Genomic DNA, 19,794 nt, shown 5'->3' on the forward strand with positions numbered 1-19,794 from the left:
TGATAAATAGGGGATGATAGGGACAAGGACAAAGAGAGGACATACTGGACAGGATGGATAGGGATGCAGAAGAAAGATGGATGGCGGATATATAAAGAGGAGTGGTCTAGTGGTTAGAGCACTGGTCTTGCAATCCAGAGGTGGCCAGTTCAAATCCCACTGCTGCTCCTTGTGATCTTGGGCAAGTCACTTAACTCTCCATTGCCTCAGGTACAAACTTAGATTGTGAGCCCTCCTGGGACAGAGAAATATCCAGTGTACCTGAATGTAACTCACCTTGAGCTACTACCTGAAAAAGGTGTGAGCAAACTCTAAATAAATAAAGAGAAGACATGTCAGAAGAACAAAAGATCTTGGAAAAGAAATAAAAACAGAAAAGAGACACTGGGACAAAAGCAATGCTCAGACAACAAAGGTAGGAAACAGTTTTTGTTTCTGAATTTATTAATCGTAATGTGGCAGCTTTGGGAAGTGTGTATCTCTGATATCTTCCATTTCAGTTTCTATTTCTAATCATAGGAGCCAACTTTTCAAAATTATTAGGGATGCTAAACCCAATGAAAATTACATCTCCCTGGACACAGGCAAGGAGTTTGTTCAATATTAGGGGTGTTAAAGCTCACACAACACCCAGAGAGTTGGCACATATGCCTGAAATCCTGCCCAACCAAATTTCATTTTCCAATTTCTTTCTAACTTTATTGGGCAGCCATATGACAGACAAGAAATTTTTAATCTGCTGCAATTTAGGGGACCTCGAAGGAATTAAGAAGCTATGACCAAACCTGTCTAAAATAACAGTGGCTGCCCTCGTTTTGGGGTACTTGTGAAACCGGGGGGGGGGGGGGGGTCATGCATTCCAGTGATATGGGGAACAAACCTTTGTGGGCTGATGCTTCAAAATGACTGGGCAGGAGGCTTGTCTGGTGTCTATTTGGCATATCTTCCCACAAGTGGAGCAAGCATGGTGATATTCACAGTTTTGTATATTGCATGCTGACCTGTTATAACACTAGCATATATCTTACCTGGTGCCTGCATGCCCGGTTGGTCCTGTGAATGAGCTGGCCAGCCAAAAGGGCCTGCACTGCCTCACAGTCAGATGCATTTTATTAGTTACATGATAAAACCATAAGTTCACACCCATTGTACCCAATGACATAAATTTATTATTCTCCATGGTCTCTTTAAATGTCTCATGATATCAAAACTAAACACTACCCTCAACATCCTAATAAGCCAATGTTATGCATGTAGGTTAGCATAGGACTGAACTTAGTGGTGTCTGATGTCTCACTACATCATCCATATGCAGGAAGGCTATCATACAGTTTAGAATTGTTCTGAGAACTTTATCACTATAGTACTTCTCACCTTTTTTGCTCTCATTCCCCCTCTCCCTCCTTTTAGGCCATCTCTCTAAACAACTTTAAAGATCAATAAATCTCCCTTTCCCGATCTTCTTTCTTGTTCTTTTGGGTACCATCTCCCATAGGTGGGATAGGGACTTCACCCCAGTGCACTTAGGCTATGCTCCATTGATTGCGTAGTGCGAGAATTGGGGTGTAGCAGAAATGATAGGTAGGGGGTTTGGGGAGAGGATTCTGATTCTGATTCCTTTTCAGGGACAGCTTTGGGATTGTGGCAGTGAACTCCGCTTCAACTAACCACTTTAAGGTGGTAGTCTACGAGAAGCTGTGAGAGGAAATAGGACAAGGGAGATAGCAGGGCCTTTCTGGGCCAAATCTTTTCTGGCGCTTAACCTATCCCCTTTCGCTACAATCCCCAAAAGGAGCCGGGGAAGTTCCGGCTAATTCATAATTTTTCGTGGCCTCCAGGTACTTCAGTGAATGATGGCATATCCAAGGAGTTTTGTTCAGTCCGATATGCCTTGTTCGATTATACCTTGTGCTTGGTGTGTGGTGTGGGTTCTAGGGCCCTTATGGCAAAAGTTGATATCGAGTCAGCTTTCCACCTTCTGCCTATACTTCCAGACTCTTTCCCTCTGCTGGGTTTTCACTTCAATGGGATGTTTCATTTTGACAAGTGCTTACCAATAGGATGCTCAGTATCATGCTCCTTCTTCGAGGTCTTCAGCACTTTCGTACAGTGGGTGACGGCCTGCAGAACATTAGTCCATTATTTAGATGATTTTTTCTTCGTCAGCCCACTGGGTTGCGATGCCTGCCAGAGCCTCATGGTTGCATTCATGGATGTGGCTTGGGACTTTGGAGTCCCTTTGGCAGAGGGTAAGACAGAGGGCCTGACCCCACTACTTACATTTTTGGGCATCGAGATTGACTCTGTTCCCATAGTCACAAGACTCCCAGGCACCAAAGCAGAGCAGCTTCTTGCAGCTATTGACTGGGCCTTGGTTGCCAAGATGGTTATTTGTATGAGGTTCAATCTCTGATCAGCAGTCTCAATTTTGCCTGCAGGGTGCTCCCAGTGGGATAACCCTTCTCCAGGAGGTTGGCAGTTGTGATGACCGGGATATGCAGGCCGCATAATTTTTTTCTAGTTGCCGGTGGGGGTTTGTGTCGACTTGTGCATGTGGCAGCACTTTTTGAGGGGCTTCAACGGCACACAGGCCATGCATGGGGGGAGGTGTCCAATGCAGAGTTGGACTTATTCTCAGATGCTGCTGGGAGGGTTTTGGCATGTATTGCCAGGGTTCCTGGTGTACTGCTGCATGGCCAGATGACTGGCTCCAAAGTGGGCTCACCAAAAACATCACCTTCCTAGAATTGTTCCCCTTGGTGGTGGCCTGCAATCTCTGGCCAGGTAGGCTGTGTGACAAATGCATTTATTTATTTATTTATTGCATTTGTATCCCACAGTTTCCCACACATTTGCAGGCTCAATGTGGCTTACATTACTCCATCATGGTATCACCATGACTGAATAACATATACAATTAGTAATTACATAAGAAACATGGGAAACATAGTGTATAAAAGTAACATGTATAGAGAGAACATTAATGGAATAACAGATGAGGCGGTACTGTACTAAAGTTCAAATGATGGATCATTAAGGTATGTTCTATTAAAGAGGTGGGTCTTCAAGGATTTCCGAAAGTTGATTACGGTCATGTATTTTTTTCATAGCAGTTGGTAGTGCATTCCATAGCTGCGTGCCTATGTAAGAAAAACTGGATGCATGTGTCAGTCTATATTTTAGTCCTTTGCAGCTGGGGAAGTGGAGATTTAGGAGTGTGCGAGATGATTTTTTGGAGTTCCTGAATGGTAGATCTATTAGGTCTGACATATAGACCGGAGCATCTCCATGAATGATTTTGTGAATCTAGGTACAGATCTTGAACATAATGCGTTCTTTGATTAGGAGCCAGTGCAGTTTTTCTCTAAGGGGTATGGCACTTTCGTATTTTGTTTTACCAAATATGAGTCTAGATGCTGTTTGAAGTCTCTTGATGACTTGGTCTTTACAGCCGGCATATAGAGCATTGCAATAGTCTAACACCATTGACTGTACCAGGCTGCGAAATATATCTCTTGGGAATAAAGGTTTTACTCTCTTAAGTTTCCATATTGAATGGAACATTTTCTTTGTGGTATTCTTCATATGACTTTACAATGTAAGATTTTGGTCAATGGTAACTCCAAGAATTTTCAGGCTTTCCGATACTGAAAGGGTGAGGTTTGGTGTGATTATAGAAGTGTATTTATTTGGGTTGAATTGTGATGAGAGGATGAGAGATTGTGTTTTTTCAGCATTTAGTTTTAGTTGGAATGCATCCTCCCATGAGTTCATGATTTGGAAACTGTGGTTGATGTCATTAGTAATTTCATTTAGATCATTTTTGAATGGGATGCAGATTGTGACATCATCTGCGTATATATGCGGGTTGAAGCCTTAGTTGGCTAACGATTTGGCCAGGGGTGTCATCATTAGGTTAAAAAGAGTAGGCGAAAGTGGTGATCCTTGGGGAACTCCGCAATCAGGTTTCCAGGGTGTTGATGTAATCGAATTAGGTTTTACTTGGTAAGTCCTTGTGGTCATGAAGCCTCTGAACCAAATGAGAACATTTCCACCAATTCCGAAGTATTCTAAGATATTTAATAGTATTTTGTGGTTTACCATATCGAATGCAAAATTGCAGGAGAAGTATGTTATTGCCTATTGCAATTGTTTGTTTAAATTTATTAAGGAGAGTAGTTAGTATTGTTTCGGTACTATGGTTTGACCGAAATCCTGATTGAGAGTCGTGAAGAATAGAAAATTTATTTACATAGTCGATTAGTTGTTTGGTTACTATACTTGCCATCAGTTTGGTTACCAGAGGGATAGATGCTATTGGGCGATAGTTGGTTATATCACCTGTTTTTTTCTTTGGATCTTTAGGAATTGGGGTGAGTAGGATATTTCCTTTATCTATTGGGAAGAATCCATATTGTAGCATGTAATTTAAATGCATCGTGAGGTCTGTTATGAATCATTGAGGGGCGTGTTTTATAAGGTTGTTGGGACAAATGTCAATATAGCAATGAGATTTGGTGAACCTATTGATTGCTTGGGAGATGGTATCATACAGGAGTATGTCAAAATTTGTCCAAGTTCTATCTGCTGGCTACTCATCAAGGGCTGGATCAAGATAGTCAAGGAATTTTACATAATCAGTGGAAGTAGTTAATATCGTGGATCGTAACTTTACAATTTTCTCGTTAAAGTATGTTGCAAGATTGTCAGCTGATGGGGTGTCTGAGGTATTTGAAATAACCGGGGTGGTATCTAATAATTTGTTTACAAGTTGGAAGAGTTTATGTGAGTCTTTGTAGTCTGGTCCTACTTTGGATTTGTAATATGGTCTTTTGGTTTGTCTTATGCATTCTGTTCTGGTGTGATAACAAGGGTGAAATTGAGGTGGTCAATCGTCATGCAGCACGGAATTTTTGAGTTAATGGCTCGATGAGGGAGTTGGAGTTGAGATACGTGAGGCTTAAGTTATGCATTAGAGCACGTTATATGCCCGGTTTGGTTAATTAGATAGCTCTCTATCTCGGTTACAGTTGGCCAGGTTCCAGAGGTTGACGAAGGGGCGGCCCGAGCATAAGGCCACCTGAGGCGGGAACCTCAGGCGGCACTCTTTAGGAGTGGCATCTCAGGGGCTGCTTCACGGCGTTTTACCTGGTAATGGTGACTTTCCAAACCCAGCAGGCAGCCATAGTAAAGGGAAGAGGTGGGTGCCGGCAGCAGCAGGGCAGCATATGGGAATCGCTACCGCAGCCGGGTTTGGAAAGTCACCGTGACCAGGTAAAATGCTCAGGGAGTGGTGGCATCTCAGCCCAGGGGGAGCGGAATGCAAGCTCTGTCTCAGGCAGCATCTTGCCTTGGGCCAGCCCTGGGTTGGTGCCTACTGCAGTGATAGAAGGGGAGAAATTACAGGCCACTTGTGGGACCTGGTCAGGCAGTGGTCTAATTGTCACTCAGGAGATCCCTGGCGCCCTGAATGTGAAAAAGTTATGTGGATGGTTTTGAGTAGATACAGACATTTTTGCAGGCCAGGAGGTGGTTGGGAGGACCAGCCCTCAACTTTCTGGTGGTGGAGTATATTGCACAGGCAAAGGCTATGGGCCTATCCAAAGGGGTGGTATCCAGGCACATGGTGGGATTTACATTCTTCAGCTGCACTCTGGGATGGGGCAGCCCTTCATTGGGCTTCCTCATGCACAAGATGTTTGTGGGATGGGGGTGGCAGGTGCCAGTGCAGCCAGATCAGAGGTTGCCAATTACACATGAAAGATTGTAGTGACTTGTTTGGCTTTTGAGGCAGTTGTTGAGGGCTGACTTCTCAGTGGCCTTCTTTGGGGCCTTCTGAGTCGGCGAGCTTTTGGTGGTCTGGGGCGCTGAGGCGGCGGCACAGGGATTGCAGCTGGACCAAGTTTCTGTCAAGGGCAGTGTGATGCCCGGGGGGGGGGGGGGGGGGTCTACATCTCGGAATGGCACATCTAAGAGTGAGGATCTCTTGGTTGGAAGAACGCGGCATGCAATGGATACAGCTCTTGCCGATGCTCTGAGAACCACGCTGGGTGGGCACACCCCACAGAGCAGCAGAGATGATGGCAGAACTGCTAGGTCCCATGGTAAGCCATTGCAATTTTGATGATGACAATGCATTAGCTAGCTCAGGTACTAGGTTAGTTTGTTCACTTTGTTACCTGTTAATAAAGATGCAGCCTAATGTGTTCCAATAAGAATTTCTGAGGCCCTTTTACTAAGTGCATTACGAAGCTAATGCGGGGTTTACCATGTGGTAGACAGCACTGCCATACTGTCTCCAGCACTAAAAAGGCAGCTGATATGGTAAACATCCTGCCTAATGCAGGAAGTGGGTGTGATGTGGGTGAGCAGAGGTGTGGCTGGCTGTGACAGCTATGTGTCATATCTGTTGATAGTGCAGTTGCATTTACTGCTACCGCAAGATGAGGAAGTAAGCACAGCTTCACTACTGGCAGTTGATAGCTCATCTCCTGCCAAACTATAGTCAGCATTGGTGCTCCATTTTGCACTACCAATCCCTCTTCCTGACATCCCAAAATTCTGTGGATACCCCCACCTTTGACACCCTGAAATACTGTGGATACCCACCCCACCCCGACACCCAAAGTACTGCCAATCCCTTCCCACCGACCTCTGCTATTGAAGCTCCCTGTCTTGAAACCCCATTCCATCCATAACCCCACCTCTGCAGTGCAATTCCCCCCCCCCCCCACACAAAAAAAAAAATCCACCACCCCTCTCCCAGGTCATATCTGTGGTCAGCATTGGTGGCTGAGTAGTCCCAGGCAACAGTGATCCTCCTTCACTGCTTTCCAGGTTGGCACTGTACTCCAAAATGGCCCTCTGGCCCTTAACAGTAATTTCAAGTGACTACCACTAGAAGGCATCCTTCCAAAGAAGGACACACCCCCTGCATTTACTGCAAAGTCTTTGCACATTAATTTAAACGTATGGTAAGCTTACCATACTTTGATAAAAGGGCTGCTCTGTGAACGAGTGAATTATTGTGTAAAGTTCTCTGATTTATTAAAGAGAATGAAGGGGGGCAAACGGAGTCTGCCAATGTTAATCACTGGTTCTCGCTGATTTTGACAGTGTAATCCATCCAGTGCATGGAAATCCCTCGCTTTCACATAGCTGAGTTTGGCAGTGTATATACTTGCCTACTTCCGCGATCAGCTCATCATCACCATGTCTACTCCAGTCAATCTTCTCTGCTAGATGCCCTGGAGCCTTCTCTTTCTAGTGAAGCATTCGCAGTCCGTCCCTGGAAATCCACAGAGCAAAGTGCAAGACAGCAAGGACTGCAAAAGAGACCTCCCCACCTTCCCTCTCTCCCTGCATTAGCAGACAGACACATGTACACTAACGAACTGGAGACAGACACACATTAGCCATTACCTCAGGGCTGGTTCGAATTCATGAAGTGCTCCTTTTATTTTTTTTAAATCCTAAGTTTTAGGATCCAGTTAAAGAGGGCTGCGTCACTGGTCCGATCACATGGTAATTGCTGCTATTTCAAGGATCAACTCTTGGACAGTGGCAGAATGCTTTCCCCTCTTTCTTTTGTACCACTTACAGCTGCATGATGATTGTTATGAGCTGCTCTGAGCAAACATTTACAAGCCCAGATTTCAGGGGTGGGCTCTTTTTTGATGGAGTGATTTTGGGGGTCTCAGGGGAGGAAAGGCAGCTCTAATTGGTTTCTCAGTGAAAGATAATCACCCATTCCCAGGAGAAACTCTGGCTTTAGCACACACACACACTCTCTCTCTCCAGCACTGCTTTTAGACCTCTCTCATCCTGATCCTGCCTCGGTTTTCAGCCCATTCAGCCTAAGTGAATCGAAGAAACCTCATCAGCACGCATTAGTGCCAGATCCCTGTCAGTACTCAGGGACGCTTCATTCACTCCTCGTTCCTGTTTCGCTGCTGCGGGCTACCAGAGTTAGTGGAGGGCACAAAATGAGCGAACTGGAAGAGGACTTTGCCAAGATTTTGATGCTGAAGGAAGAAAGGATTAAAGAGCTGGAGAATCGGTTGTCTGAGAAAGAGGAGGAAATCCAGGAACTGAAAAGAAAACTACATAAGTATCAGTCAGTCCTGCCAGTGCCCAGCACCACCCAGATTGGACCCAGGACCACCAGAGCCCAAGGCATCTCAGCCGAACCCCAGAGCTACAGGTCTTACCACGACCTGACCAGGCAGCCGTTTAGAAAATTCACCAAATCTGAAAGGTAGGACGCTTTTATAGAAGGCACATGTGAACTAAAAAAAAGCATGAAAAGAACTCTCACTTTTCGCCTGGTTGGATCAGGAAGAAAATGGTAATCTCGATTCATAAAAGGGGAGGGGGAAAGGAAGCGGGACGGGGATAGTGCACTTTCCTGTCAGGAAGAAGCTTGTTTTCTAATATAAGCTGTTTCAGATGCAGGGTTGCAATAATATTTTATAAATCATGTCTAGCAGGTCAGGGGGAGGGGGCGTTTGGATATCTCTTATCAAGTGCATTCTCAGATTGCTGTGGCTGAGAACAGACAGCGCTTCCCACAGAACTGGGACCTTAAAAGGGGGGAAAAAAAGTTTATCTTGCTCGCCAATTACTTCCTGAGACAAAAGCTCACCGTGATCTTGACTGCCTCTTCGCGTAGTTACATTTGCTGTGGCTTTAAGGGGCTGTAACTGAGCCCCAGACAGAGAGGAGCAGCATCGATCAGAACCGTCATTAAAGCCCCTTTGGAAATTAAAGAGAGGAAGGCCAGGCCATTATTGGCTTTTAGAAGCTGCGAGCACAGAACGGAATATGCATGTTGAAGGATATTTAATCTCCCATTAGGCCCAAATCTATACGTTTCTCTCTCGCTTTTTTTTAATTCACCCATTCTGTTCCCCATGTTTAAACGATCAGATGCAAAGTGCTACTTCAAAAGCTTTAAAAAAAAATCCTTGCCCTTCAGAAACTATAAACAAAATCTTTTTTTTTTGTGCTAATTGTGGTAAACACTGCCTAGCAGTTTCCATGAGGATAAGATTTATTAGACACTGAATCAAGAGGTGAGTGGACACTTTTCTCTTGGACGGACCTGCTCTCCTCCTGGTTGAAGAACACCTCGACAGAATTAGTTTGCAGATCACTGCTGCTCTGTGCATGTATTATAACAGGGTAACTTTTAGTGCCAAGCCAGCTCCAGACCGTGAAACAGCCAGAGCTCTGTTGTTTCAGATTCAACCTCCCCCCACCCAAACACAATTCTATAAGAAGAAAGAGCTGTATGCGAACAGCCATTCAGAAAATAGCCGGAATGCGGGCTGGGTGTTTAAATAGTACACAGTTGTTACAAAAGTTAACTCACTGGCAAAGCTTGCATGGTTTGTGTAACGTTTTAATTTAGTTGCATTCCATCTGAAGTAGCCACTTCATCCTTTGTGGGAGTAAAGCGGATGCCCTTGATGTGAATTCTAGACTACTGTTCACCTCGGTCATAGATAAGAGGTGCCTGTCCCTTTAAGAAAGAACAGGATTTTTTGGATTGCTCCTCTTCAGGCTGCCAAGAGAGGTCACGTTGCTGCTCTATTGTCACGTGATTTGTCGTACACTTATTTAAAGCGGGTTTTGCTATAACTCTAGGGATTTGGAATGAGCCCATCTTAAATGCATAGTCACTCATTTATGAGTTAAAATGCAAACTTTGTTTTATTGTGCAAAGGTGTTTGATGAATTGAGACTTGTTAGACAAGTCAATGGAAAATACGCCTTAGCTGGTCTGAGAAAGCTAAAAGGGAAAGTTAAGGTGTGGGCTGGAGTACTTATTCGAGATTGCATATTTTCTTTGCTATGCTTTTTGAAAATGTAGCCTCTAACCTTTTCTTCCTGCTGTATAAGACACAGGCTCAATTTTTTCCATTCAGTTATATGACTTGAGCTTTATAATGGAAACCATACAGTTTATGTTTAGCATGCCGGTTCATTACAGTTTTAAACAGTTTTGACAGATGTAATATATGGATCTCGTAGGAGAAGTGATGGGGGATGCGCCGAGCGATTTAAAGTAACAGCCCTGAAGAAGTGGGTGTGCGTCAAGAGTAGATTCCAGCCCTGCCTGTACCTTTGCCCTTGGAGCTTCCTTTTTTTCGTTAGATTTCCTTGTGTCTCATACTAATGTAAGTTATGTGTTCTTTGGATCTGTTCAGCTCGAGAGAATTCTGATAAAGAAGTTAGTTAAAGTGGGGGTTAAATTGGTAAGACATGGCAGGTTTTTTGAATGACAATGTATTTTGTCGTTTTTTTTTTTTTTTTTTTTTTTTTTAATCTGTTTAGCTTCTCTTTTTCTCCGAGTTGTGTTCAATGTATTATTTCTTTGTTGTGATCAATGCTAGTATTTCAATAAAAAAAAAAAACCCACAGAGAATCCAGCTCTGAAAATTCCTGAGGAGTGTTGTACAAGAGTTTTAAGTTAATAAACAAAGAGGTAGGGGGTGTGTCCTTAACATTTCTGACTTCTGCTTTAAATCCTTGCTTATTTTGGTTTCACTAGCTCAGGACAAAGTATTCTTGGGTCTGATGGTTTTATTGGGACCGTACAAGACAGTTTTATTAAGTGGGAAGGCTATATAATAATGTTCCCTCAGTGTCTATGCCACTGACTGCTGTTAATGCTGCAGTGCTTATTCCTGTAAGAATCACACTGATTTGGAAAGTGTATGTTGAAGAGGCCTGGAAATAAAGATCACCAAACCAATAAAAAAAATAGAATATGATATCTTTTTATTGGACTAACTTCAAATATTTCTCAGCTAGCTTCCAGGAGTTTCAGCCTTTTTGTTTCTACCTAAATAATGGAGTGTAACTTCCTGGAGGTAGGTAAGAAATGTAAAGTTAGTCCAATCAAACAAGCGTCACTTTATATATTATTTCCACACATTCAAGTGGTCTAAGGTGGGAACCACAAAGCTTTATCCAGCATTTAAGAGGAAAACAATAACAGTCTATAGTGGAAATTTTAAAGTTTCATTGTCTAAATGGGCCAAGTGATATAGCAGCAATGCATGTAATGAAGTTTGTATTTCAAATCCTTTCATAACTACAGCTAAATAGTTTACACATGCTTCTATTGTCCCTTATTTAGACTTTAATAGTCTGCAAATTATTATTATTTTGATTTCTGTATGACTCTTTGGATTAATTTTCAGACTGGATCTGTTTATGGAAAACAAACTAAATATCAACATCAAAGTCAGACAGATAAAGATATGATGTGGTTTATTTTCAGATCAAATGTACATTTTAAATCTTTATGTGTTCTAAAGTTTTATGTTGTAGAAAATCTTTTTCTACTTATTTCCTGCATGTGAATTTCAAAAGTTACTATTTTTATTTTATAAGAGAATAAAACAAAGATCTCACTATACACACACACACACACACACACACACACACACACACACACACACACACACAATACACTCTCTCATGCCCGTAAACAGAATGGAACATGAATCTATAATTGAAGTTCTGATATTCTGTAACTGTGACAGATGGTCCATTAGGAAGAAACCTAAAATCTAGATGGGAAAGGGGACCCCTTCTCCAGGTTAAGAGAAATGCCCCCTTCTCCCTTTACAACTGCTGTTTCTACAGTGGTTGCTAAATAATTGATGCTCATATGGAGGACAAATGGTTCTTTTCTATAATATGGAGACATGAGGCAGACCATAGAAATAACTATTAACAGTATGATGTCACTTTGATTACATGTGTCCCATATGCTGTGTTAGACCTCTTCTTGCCCTTGTTTTATCCAGTAGTTCTGGACCACACTGACAGGAATCCATACAGAATTTGTGAGCCTTGTAGCAATACTTATAAATAATACTGTTTAAAAACTGACTCTTGGTTATGAAGTACCAAGCAACCATATAATCAAAATTAGCTATATGGAACTAGATAGAACAGTGTCATAGAATGCACGGGTTATAAAGGAATTTTCTTTACTCAATGGAGAGAAGTATCTTTTGAGTTGTGTTAATATGAGGTAGTCATATATGAGGCGAAAGGCTAGCTCCCAGTATACAGAGACTTCCTCATTTACCTTCCAAAATTATAATCATCTACCCAGAAACCCCTCATGTACTTCACTAAATATATCATTTAAAAAACAATTTTTGCAGCAATGAGTACACAGAAAGCTTTAACATATCAGCACTTATCTGATCATGTCAGCTGCTTATATTATTTGTTAGAACCAACCAACACAGTCTCGTTTCGAGCCAGTAACAGCTCTGCGTTGGGGGTTTCATCAAGCAATTATTCATTCCATTTATACCCCTCTGCTCTCTTATGCTTGTTTTTGTGTCATGTATTCAGTGATGCATATGAGTAGTTTCTGGGTAGATGATTATGAGTTTGGAAGACAATAGAAGAAGTCTCTGTATATTGGGAGCTAGCCGTTTGCCTCATATACGATTACCCCAGAACTCAAAAGATACTTGTCTCCATTAACTAAAGAATATTTTTTAAAGTTTAATTTCTTTTATTGATTTTTGATACAGATACCATCATGAAATGATATGGAAATATTTGTGATATTCATTGGAATTGGTTTTTGAAGAATATTGTTTACAGTATCACTTTGTTTTGAACATTTGGTTCAGATTACAAAGGAGGTATGATTTGTGTAGATATATATGTGTGTGTATATATCTCTATATATAGATATACATTAGATATAAATCTTAAATTATTTAATTATATTTACAGGTAACTATTTTAAGATGCCAACTACACCTTGAATCAGAAATGTACTTAATGTTGACAAATATGTCCCTTCATATTTTACTTGTCTATTCATAATCCAATATAATTTTGCGCTGTAATGAAGCACGTACTGGAAAGGTCTGTCTGCATCATTGTGAATCTTTTTAAGCACTGTAGCTGGTTTTCTGATATCGGTTGATGTAGTAATTGACATCATCCTAGACTTGTTATGGGAGGTGTAACATATACAGATAGTCCCACTAAAATGCCAGTCACAGCCTTTCATTTTACAGTATTAGAGTGACTAATCAAATACAGTCTTAGATAAGAATAATGTAGCTGAGGATAGATGAAGTTCTTTAAACTGGAACCAGAAAACACATTTTTAAATCTCTTGTACTGAACTGTTTACTGAGGTTCTGTTTTACTTTCTGAATAAATTTATCTATGGCAATAAACATTTCTAAACAAGGGAACATATAAGTACAGTATAATTCTCCCTATCATGCATTGTCTACTGTTCCTGATACTTAAGAAGCAGATACATATTTTATAGAGAAAGAAAACTGCCTTAATGTTTCCCTTACAATAACTAAACTGTAGCACACTCCTAAACTTTACTGTTCTTTGGTTCTTTTTAAATATGTCTAGATATGGATTATAAATAGCAAGGTAGACCTTGATAATTTAGTTGACTATTAAATGATTTTCATCTCAGCACTGCCTCTTTGGATTCTGTTATTCTTAAGGGGATATCAGGTTTTAAAGATTTTGGGAGCGTTGTTCCCTCTGTTTATGAGTGGAATTAGGGGTGAGTGCCACTCTGTCAATCCATTTTAAAACCCAGCCGGCTTCTGTCAGCCTTACCTAATCTGTAACCCATTGAAAGCTTAAGTCCTGGCTGAAGAACAGAAGCATGGATTGAGGGAGTGATTGAGGTGTGGTCACAATACCTTTTATTGCAATATAAACCACAGAAGAAAAAATATATACATCTCATTTTTTGCCCTAAAAAGAAGGAGTAGAACTCAGAACAAGTCACATTTCTCTTTCAAAGTATCTACTAATTTTGCTTTTAAAAACCTTGTGCAATGCTCACAATATTTGTGTAAATACAGATAGGTAAGGTGTCATATTTGAAATTAAAGTTGTAAACTCAGATGCCATTTATGTCATTAAGGCCAGTTCTGTCCTGGTATTCTCTTCCTAATTACTGAGGAGAGTAGAACAAATAAATTTCATAACAGTAGTGTATCTCATATCTGTACCTTAGAATAATTCTGTAAAATAACGCTTTATAGAATACGCTTCTACTTCACAATCTAGGCCTCTCTCACTACTAATGCATATGGGAGTAACTCTATATTAGCCCCCGGATTCTATGTAGCATGCTTAGAGACCTGCGCTGAAATCCAAATGTATTCTATAACAATGCACATAACTTAATTGGCTTAACAAGCTAATCCATGTTGATAACAGCTCTTAACAAGCAATAATGAGCACTAATTGGCAATCATTAGAATTTACAGGCACAACTCATTAAGCGCATTCTGTAATGCAATGCGCCTAACTTCTAATGTGTGCAGGAAAAAAGGGGCATGGCTATGGGTGGGGAAATGGGCATTTGTCGGCGTTCTGAAATTTATGCGCATAGTTCTAGAATATGGCCCAGTGCGTCTAAATCTACATGCCAGGATTTACACCACATTTTTGTTGGTGTAAATGGATGCGCGTAGTTTTAGGCGCTGAGATATTAACTAAGTGTATTCTATATACTGCGCCTAAATCTAGATACCGGTTATAGAATACGCTTAGCCAGCACTGATTTCCACGCCAATGTTTAGGTGCCATATATAGAATCTCCCCCTAGGTGCCTAACCGTAGGCCCCAAGGTGACAGATAACAGTATGTGAGCATCAAAATGGGAGCAGAACGACAGTTACACGTAGGAACTATTCTATTACTAGGCGCCTAAGGTGCTCATTTAAAATTCCTAAAAAAAAAAAACATCCATCTGCTAAAAACATCCAAATCATGATTTGGGGAAGTCAGAATTTGGACGTTTCACACTGCAGTTCATCCAAATAGCAAGGGGGCATGTTGTGGGTGTGTTTTGGGAGGGACTAGAGAGGGCTGAAAAGTAGGACATCAAACGGGAATTTTGAATGGGAAGAAACATTCATGTCTAAAAAAGGACATTTTTATCTAGACCTGTTTCAGTCATATCCACGTTATACAAATTTGCTCTAATTGAGCAGCTGACCACTGGAGGGATTAAGGCTGGCTGGCTCCCTCCCTCTCCTCTGAAAGTCAGACTGGAAAGGAAAACCAGGCTGTATAAGGGCTGCAGGTATTATGGCCATTCTGAAGAAAGCTACTAACAGGTCAGAGGAATAGACTAGTGGTTAGTGTAGTAGACTGTAAACCAAAGGACCCAGGTTCAAGTTCAACTTATTTTTTTTTAATAATTATAAGCCTTCCAGAAATAGAAAAATACCTACTATACCTAAATATGTAAGAAACCTGCAAGCCTGAAGGCTATTGACAGTAGGTATTTTTCATATCCTGGAGGGGTCACATTTACCAAAAAAAGTTTTATAATGGAGTTTGAATGTGTGTCCCTTGGTTTACAGTCCACTGTACTAGCTATTAGGCTACTCCTCTGTTTTACAGGGATATATCTGTGGCCATATTTTTGAAAATGATGCCAGATAGGCATTCATGTCCCTGTTTTTTTTGTCATTGAAAAGTTGGATGTTTCATTTTGGAAAATGGCTATTCATTGTGGACATTTTCAGTGCGAAAACATCCATCTCACAGTCATAATCAAACAGGAAATCTAGATGCTTTTCCTGTTGATTATGGCTATGAGCTGTTTTGAAAATGCTCCTTAAGTGTTAGTTTTCTAATGTGTAACTGGAAAGGGAGTGTTCCCATGGGAGGGGCATGGGCAGGGCAATTGCGTGTTTTATAGAATATCCACATTTATGCATGTAACTGCAGCATTTAGGTATGACCATTTACACCAGCCATAGACATAAGCTGGGTGCGTTACTGTTACGCTCTGCTACACTTCTCCAGGATGGGTTGGTTTCTGTTTCCTAACCTAGCAGCCGTCATCCGGGTTGGATCATGGACAGCAGCCATCTTGGCTAGCTCAGGAGGGGGCAGCCATCTTGGAGTAACGAGGTCAGGAAGGAAGCCCATATTTGGATGTAGGCACCTCTGCTGATGGGGGCAGCCATCTTGGAACAGCTGCTCATGGTTGAGCCTAATTCCTGCTCTATTTAAAGCCCTGTTTCCAGTCCTTCCATGCTTCGGCTTCTATTCGCTTAGATGTTGTGGTCTTCATCTGTTCCAGTGTTTTCCTGTGTTCCTGACCTTGGATTGTTTACTGACCTCGCGTTGTGTTGCTGCCTGCCCAGACTTTCGGATTGCTCTCTGTTTTGCTGCTTCACTGACTCTTTGCTCCTGGACTGTGTCTGCCTGCCTGCCAGCCTGGTCAGCGGTTGTGCAACCCCACTGGTTCCAGAAGTCCTGGTGGCCGCCTGCACCTGGGGGCTCAACTCCCAGGGAACGGTGGTCGCTCCCCAGGTGAAGCTAGGGGTTGTCTGGCTGCCTGATCGAGTGCCATGCCTTCATCTTCGCCGTGCTCAGTCGGGGCACAAGGCCTCATACTCACCAGGTCATAAAAGTTACTAAGTACATAGGCCCTGGTATTGAGACAACGGGAGTTAGACCGGCTAACTCCCACTGTCGCCAGTGAACCTGGAAATGCAATGCCGGGGTCTTATCCGGCCAACATCATTGAATTTCGGGGGGGGGGGGGGGGGTTGGTGCTGCTAACATAGCTGGTTAAGCTGATATTTATCAGCTGACCAGCTAGGTTCTAGTGGCCAAAGATACACATGCTATTTATGCCGGTCTATCTGGTTGCTAAACTTAACCAGCCAGCAGCTAAAAATCATCAGTAACCAGTTATGTCACGTGACATAGCCGGTGACCAAGATATTCAGCAGGAGATAGCCAGCTATCTCCCGTTGCATATCAGTGGATAGCCAGCTTGAGGGTATTTAACTGGCCAAGTGCCATTCCTGGCCAGTTAAAAACTTTTGAATGTCAGGTGGAGAGTATTCCTGTCACGCACCGCTCACTCACATAGTGCACTGCCCGCCCAAAGATGTGGTCCAAGAATCCATAAATTCCATGCAATATGATAACCCATGGCCAAAGTAGGTTCATGACCCTTGGCAAAACTCCCAAAGCATAAAACTCAAGCAAAACAGTAATCCAAAAAGAGGTCCATCCATGATCCGCCACAGCAGTCCTTGATACTCTCTCTCATGTTTTTTTAAGGAAGAGAACAGTCTTTAACTGTGTAGTCCCACCAACCATAGGGTCCTGACTCAGCTCTCTCCTTAAGGTCAGGGTGAGTTTACAACTCTACAACAGTCTATCCCCCTGTGTGTCCTAAAGTCCTGGGAAGAATAGTTTTCCTCCTGTTGGCCTAACAGGACCTTGTCTCACTTTTCAGGTCCAAATTATAAGGAATGTACACTGTTCATCTGTCTATGCAAATCATATGTAAATGAAGGTACTTGCTCAGTCACTCCCCTCCCCTCCATGGAAGGACATATACCCCATCCCAATTCAATAATAGATTTGGTTTACAAATGTGCTGTTATAGGATATTAGCTGAGTGCTTAAATTTGGGGTGTCTAAGTTAATGTACATTTTTAAGAACATAAAAATGAAATGCATTACAATGTATTTGTGATTAGTAACTTCTTGTTCTTGCAGTTATGGATGCTGTGTCCTTCTTTGACTCTTAATATTATACCAAGCAGTGGTACCCTGCTTTCAACTGAGACCTACTCAAAGGGGGACAGCCTTAATTCTCCTCCAAACAAACTAGGGGAGGAATATCCCCCAGATGGGAAAATATTGAGATAGTCTGAGGGATGTGTGATGGTTTTTAAAAACTCTTGGAGAACTTCTTGGATTAGGTTTCTTTAATTGCATTGTTGATGGTAAAATTTGGGGGTGATACTGTAATTGTAATTTTTGTCAACAGGTCTGAGAATTGTGCTCTGAATTGTTGGAGATTGTTTAGTTTTTATCTTGCTTTTGTTAGAAATTTGCTAATAATATTTTTACCTCTCTAAGGAATGTGGGCTAGGATTAATATTACAACATTATATTTTGAATATAATTAGTTATATTTTGATATATTAATTAAATAATTTGAGAAATTCAAATCATAAGAATGAATAAGAATGCAGTAGTATTTGCCACCAGATGGCAGTGGGGTTAAGGTGTAAAACAAATTCTTTAGAAGATTCAGTAAAACTCACCCAGGGGACAGTTACATTTCATACACTTTTTTTTTTCTACCAAGGCTAGTCATTTTACAGTTTAGAGAGCCAAGATCTCACTTGTTAAAAAATTACTTTCTTATCTAATCAACAGATTAGACTCATTTCTCCTGAGTAGATTTGTTTATGTAGGAAAAAGGCTGTTCCTTGTGCTGGGACTAGCATAGAAGGAATACTTGTGAGATCATACGTAATTGAGCTCAATTTGCAAAATCAATATCTCCCTTAATGCCAGTCAGACTTCCTGTAAAAAAAAAATCTTTCATTCATTTCTACCTGTGACCATTAGCACATGGATCCTCAAGGGACTGAGGAAGTGAAGTCATTTGTGCTGATGTCATGCATGGCATGGGTTTTAACAACTAGTAGCAGATTAATACAAAATAAAAGTGGTTTTGTATTCTAATTATGTGGAATTAAAATTTAAAGTGATTTTATGATGAATTGTATTTGATAGTCAGCGTTTTTGGTAGTTAATAGACCATTCTGCACTGGTGATGTTCTTGGCTGCTGTATAATCTGAATTTATTCACATCTGTAGAAGATTTGTCAGACAGTTAAAGAACTGTGCCCCCATCTTACGAGTGAAGTAAAAATGTTATCATGTGCTAATAGCCAAAAATAATGCATGGTAACTGCAAAGCCTGTGTGGTAACTGTTGGGCCTATGCCTAGAGTCCTCAGATACTTACCACAGAAAAAAATCATTAAGTGTATATTAAAGGGGCAATTCTATAAGTGGACACCTCCCCTTAGTTGCCCTGATTCCACTATAGAATACAGGCATAATCAGGCATTGCCATGTCTTACATTTAGGTACCCCCCCCCCCCCCCCCCGGAACACCAGCTGTAAACTTAGCTGGGTGAAGATAACCTATGGCATTCTATAGGTTATGGGTGTAACAGGGATGTTATCCATGCAGTTTCATGCAATAACACATGCGCCTATACAAAATAGGGCTAGTTTTTGCCCCATTGAACTAAATTCTGTAAATGGCATCTAAAAATAACGCTTAGCACTATTCTGTAAATGGCACTTAAAGTTAGGTACTGTTTATAGAATAGCACTTAGCGCCGGGAACCATTGTAATTTACTATGTTACTATGGGGCCCTTTTCCAAAGTGACGATAAGTCCATTGTGGGCTTATCATATACTAATCTGGAGCTCCCTCTGGCTCAACATGGGTGCTGGCATTAGTTCCAGCATTGGCGTGCGCCATTTTTGGGCAACATATATAGAATTCACCTCTAAGGAGATAGTTCTCTACTGAACACCTAAAGTTAGGTGCCAGAATGTTGCATGCTAAGTGCAAATTCTATATCGGCAATTATGCACATGCACTTCCACTACCTCAGTGGCTAATGTAAATGCTTGCACCTAACTGCTGTCAGTTAGGTGAGTAACTGATAGTGTCCTATAACTTGGTGCATAAGTACTAGCCATGCTTCTGACCCTTCCATGCCCCTGCCCCCTTGCAGTTGTGCGCTATGGATTTTGTTTATTCAATTGGTAGAGTATCGACTAAGGGCAGTTATACATGTAACTACAAAATTAGTGCCACTTAGCATCAATTAACACCATTATATCCAATTATTGCCAGTTAGCAGCTAATTTAACAATTAAGTTATACATGCAACTGGCACT

The 19,794-nt window shown here is 41.5% G+C and overlaps 1 protein-coding gene across 1 annotated transcript in view; it reads left to right on the plus strand.

Moving 5' to 3' along the window:
• Positions 1–7,616: 7,616 nt before the first annotated feature.
• Positions 7,617–19,794, plus strand: part of PRKG1 (protein kinase cGMP-dependent 1) — a 1,533,271-nt gene continuing 1,521,093 nt past the window's right edge. Inside the window, exon 1 of the mRNA XM_030203098.1 lies at positions 7,617–8,257. Coding sequence (XP_030058958.1) covers positions 7,986–8,257 — 272 coding nt within the window. The 5' untranslated portion in view covers positions 7,617–7,985. The remainder of the gene's footprint in view (positions 8,258–19,794) is intronic.

Source organism: Microcaecilia unicolor, chromosome 5 (assembly GCF_901765095.1).
Source record: "Microcaecilia unicolor chromosome 5, aMicUni1.1, whole genome shotgun sequence".
Classification (NCBI taxonomy): Eukaryota; Metazoa; Chordata; class Amphibia; order Gymnophiona; family Siphonopidae; genus Microcaecilia; species Microcaecilia unicolor.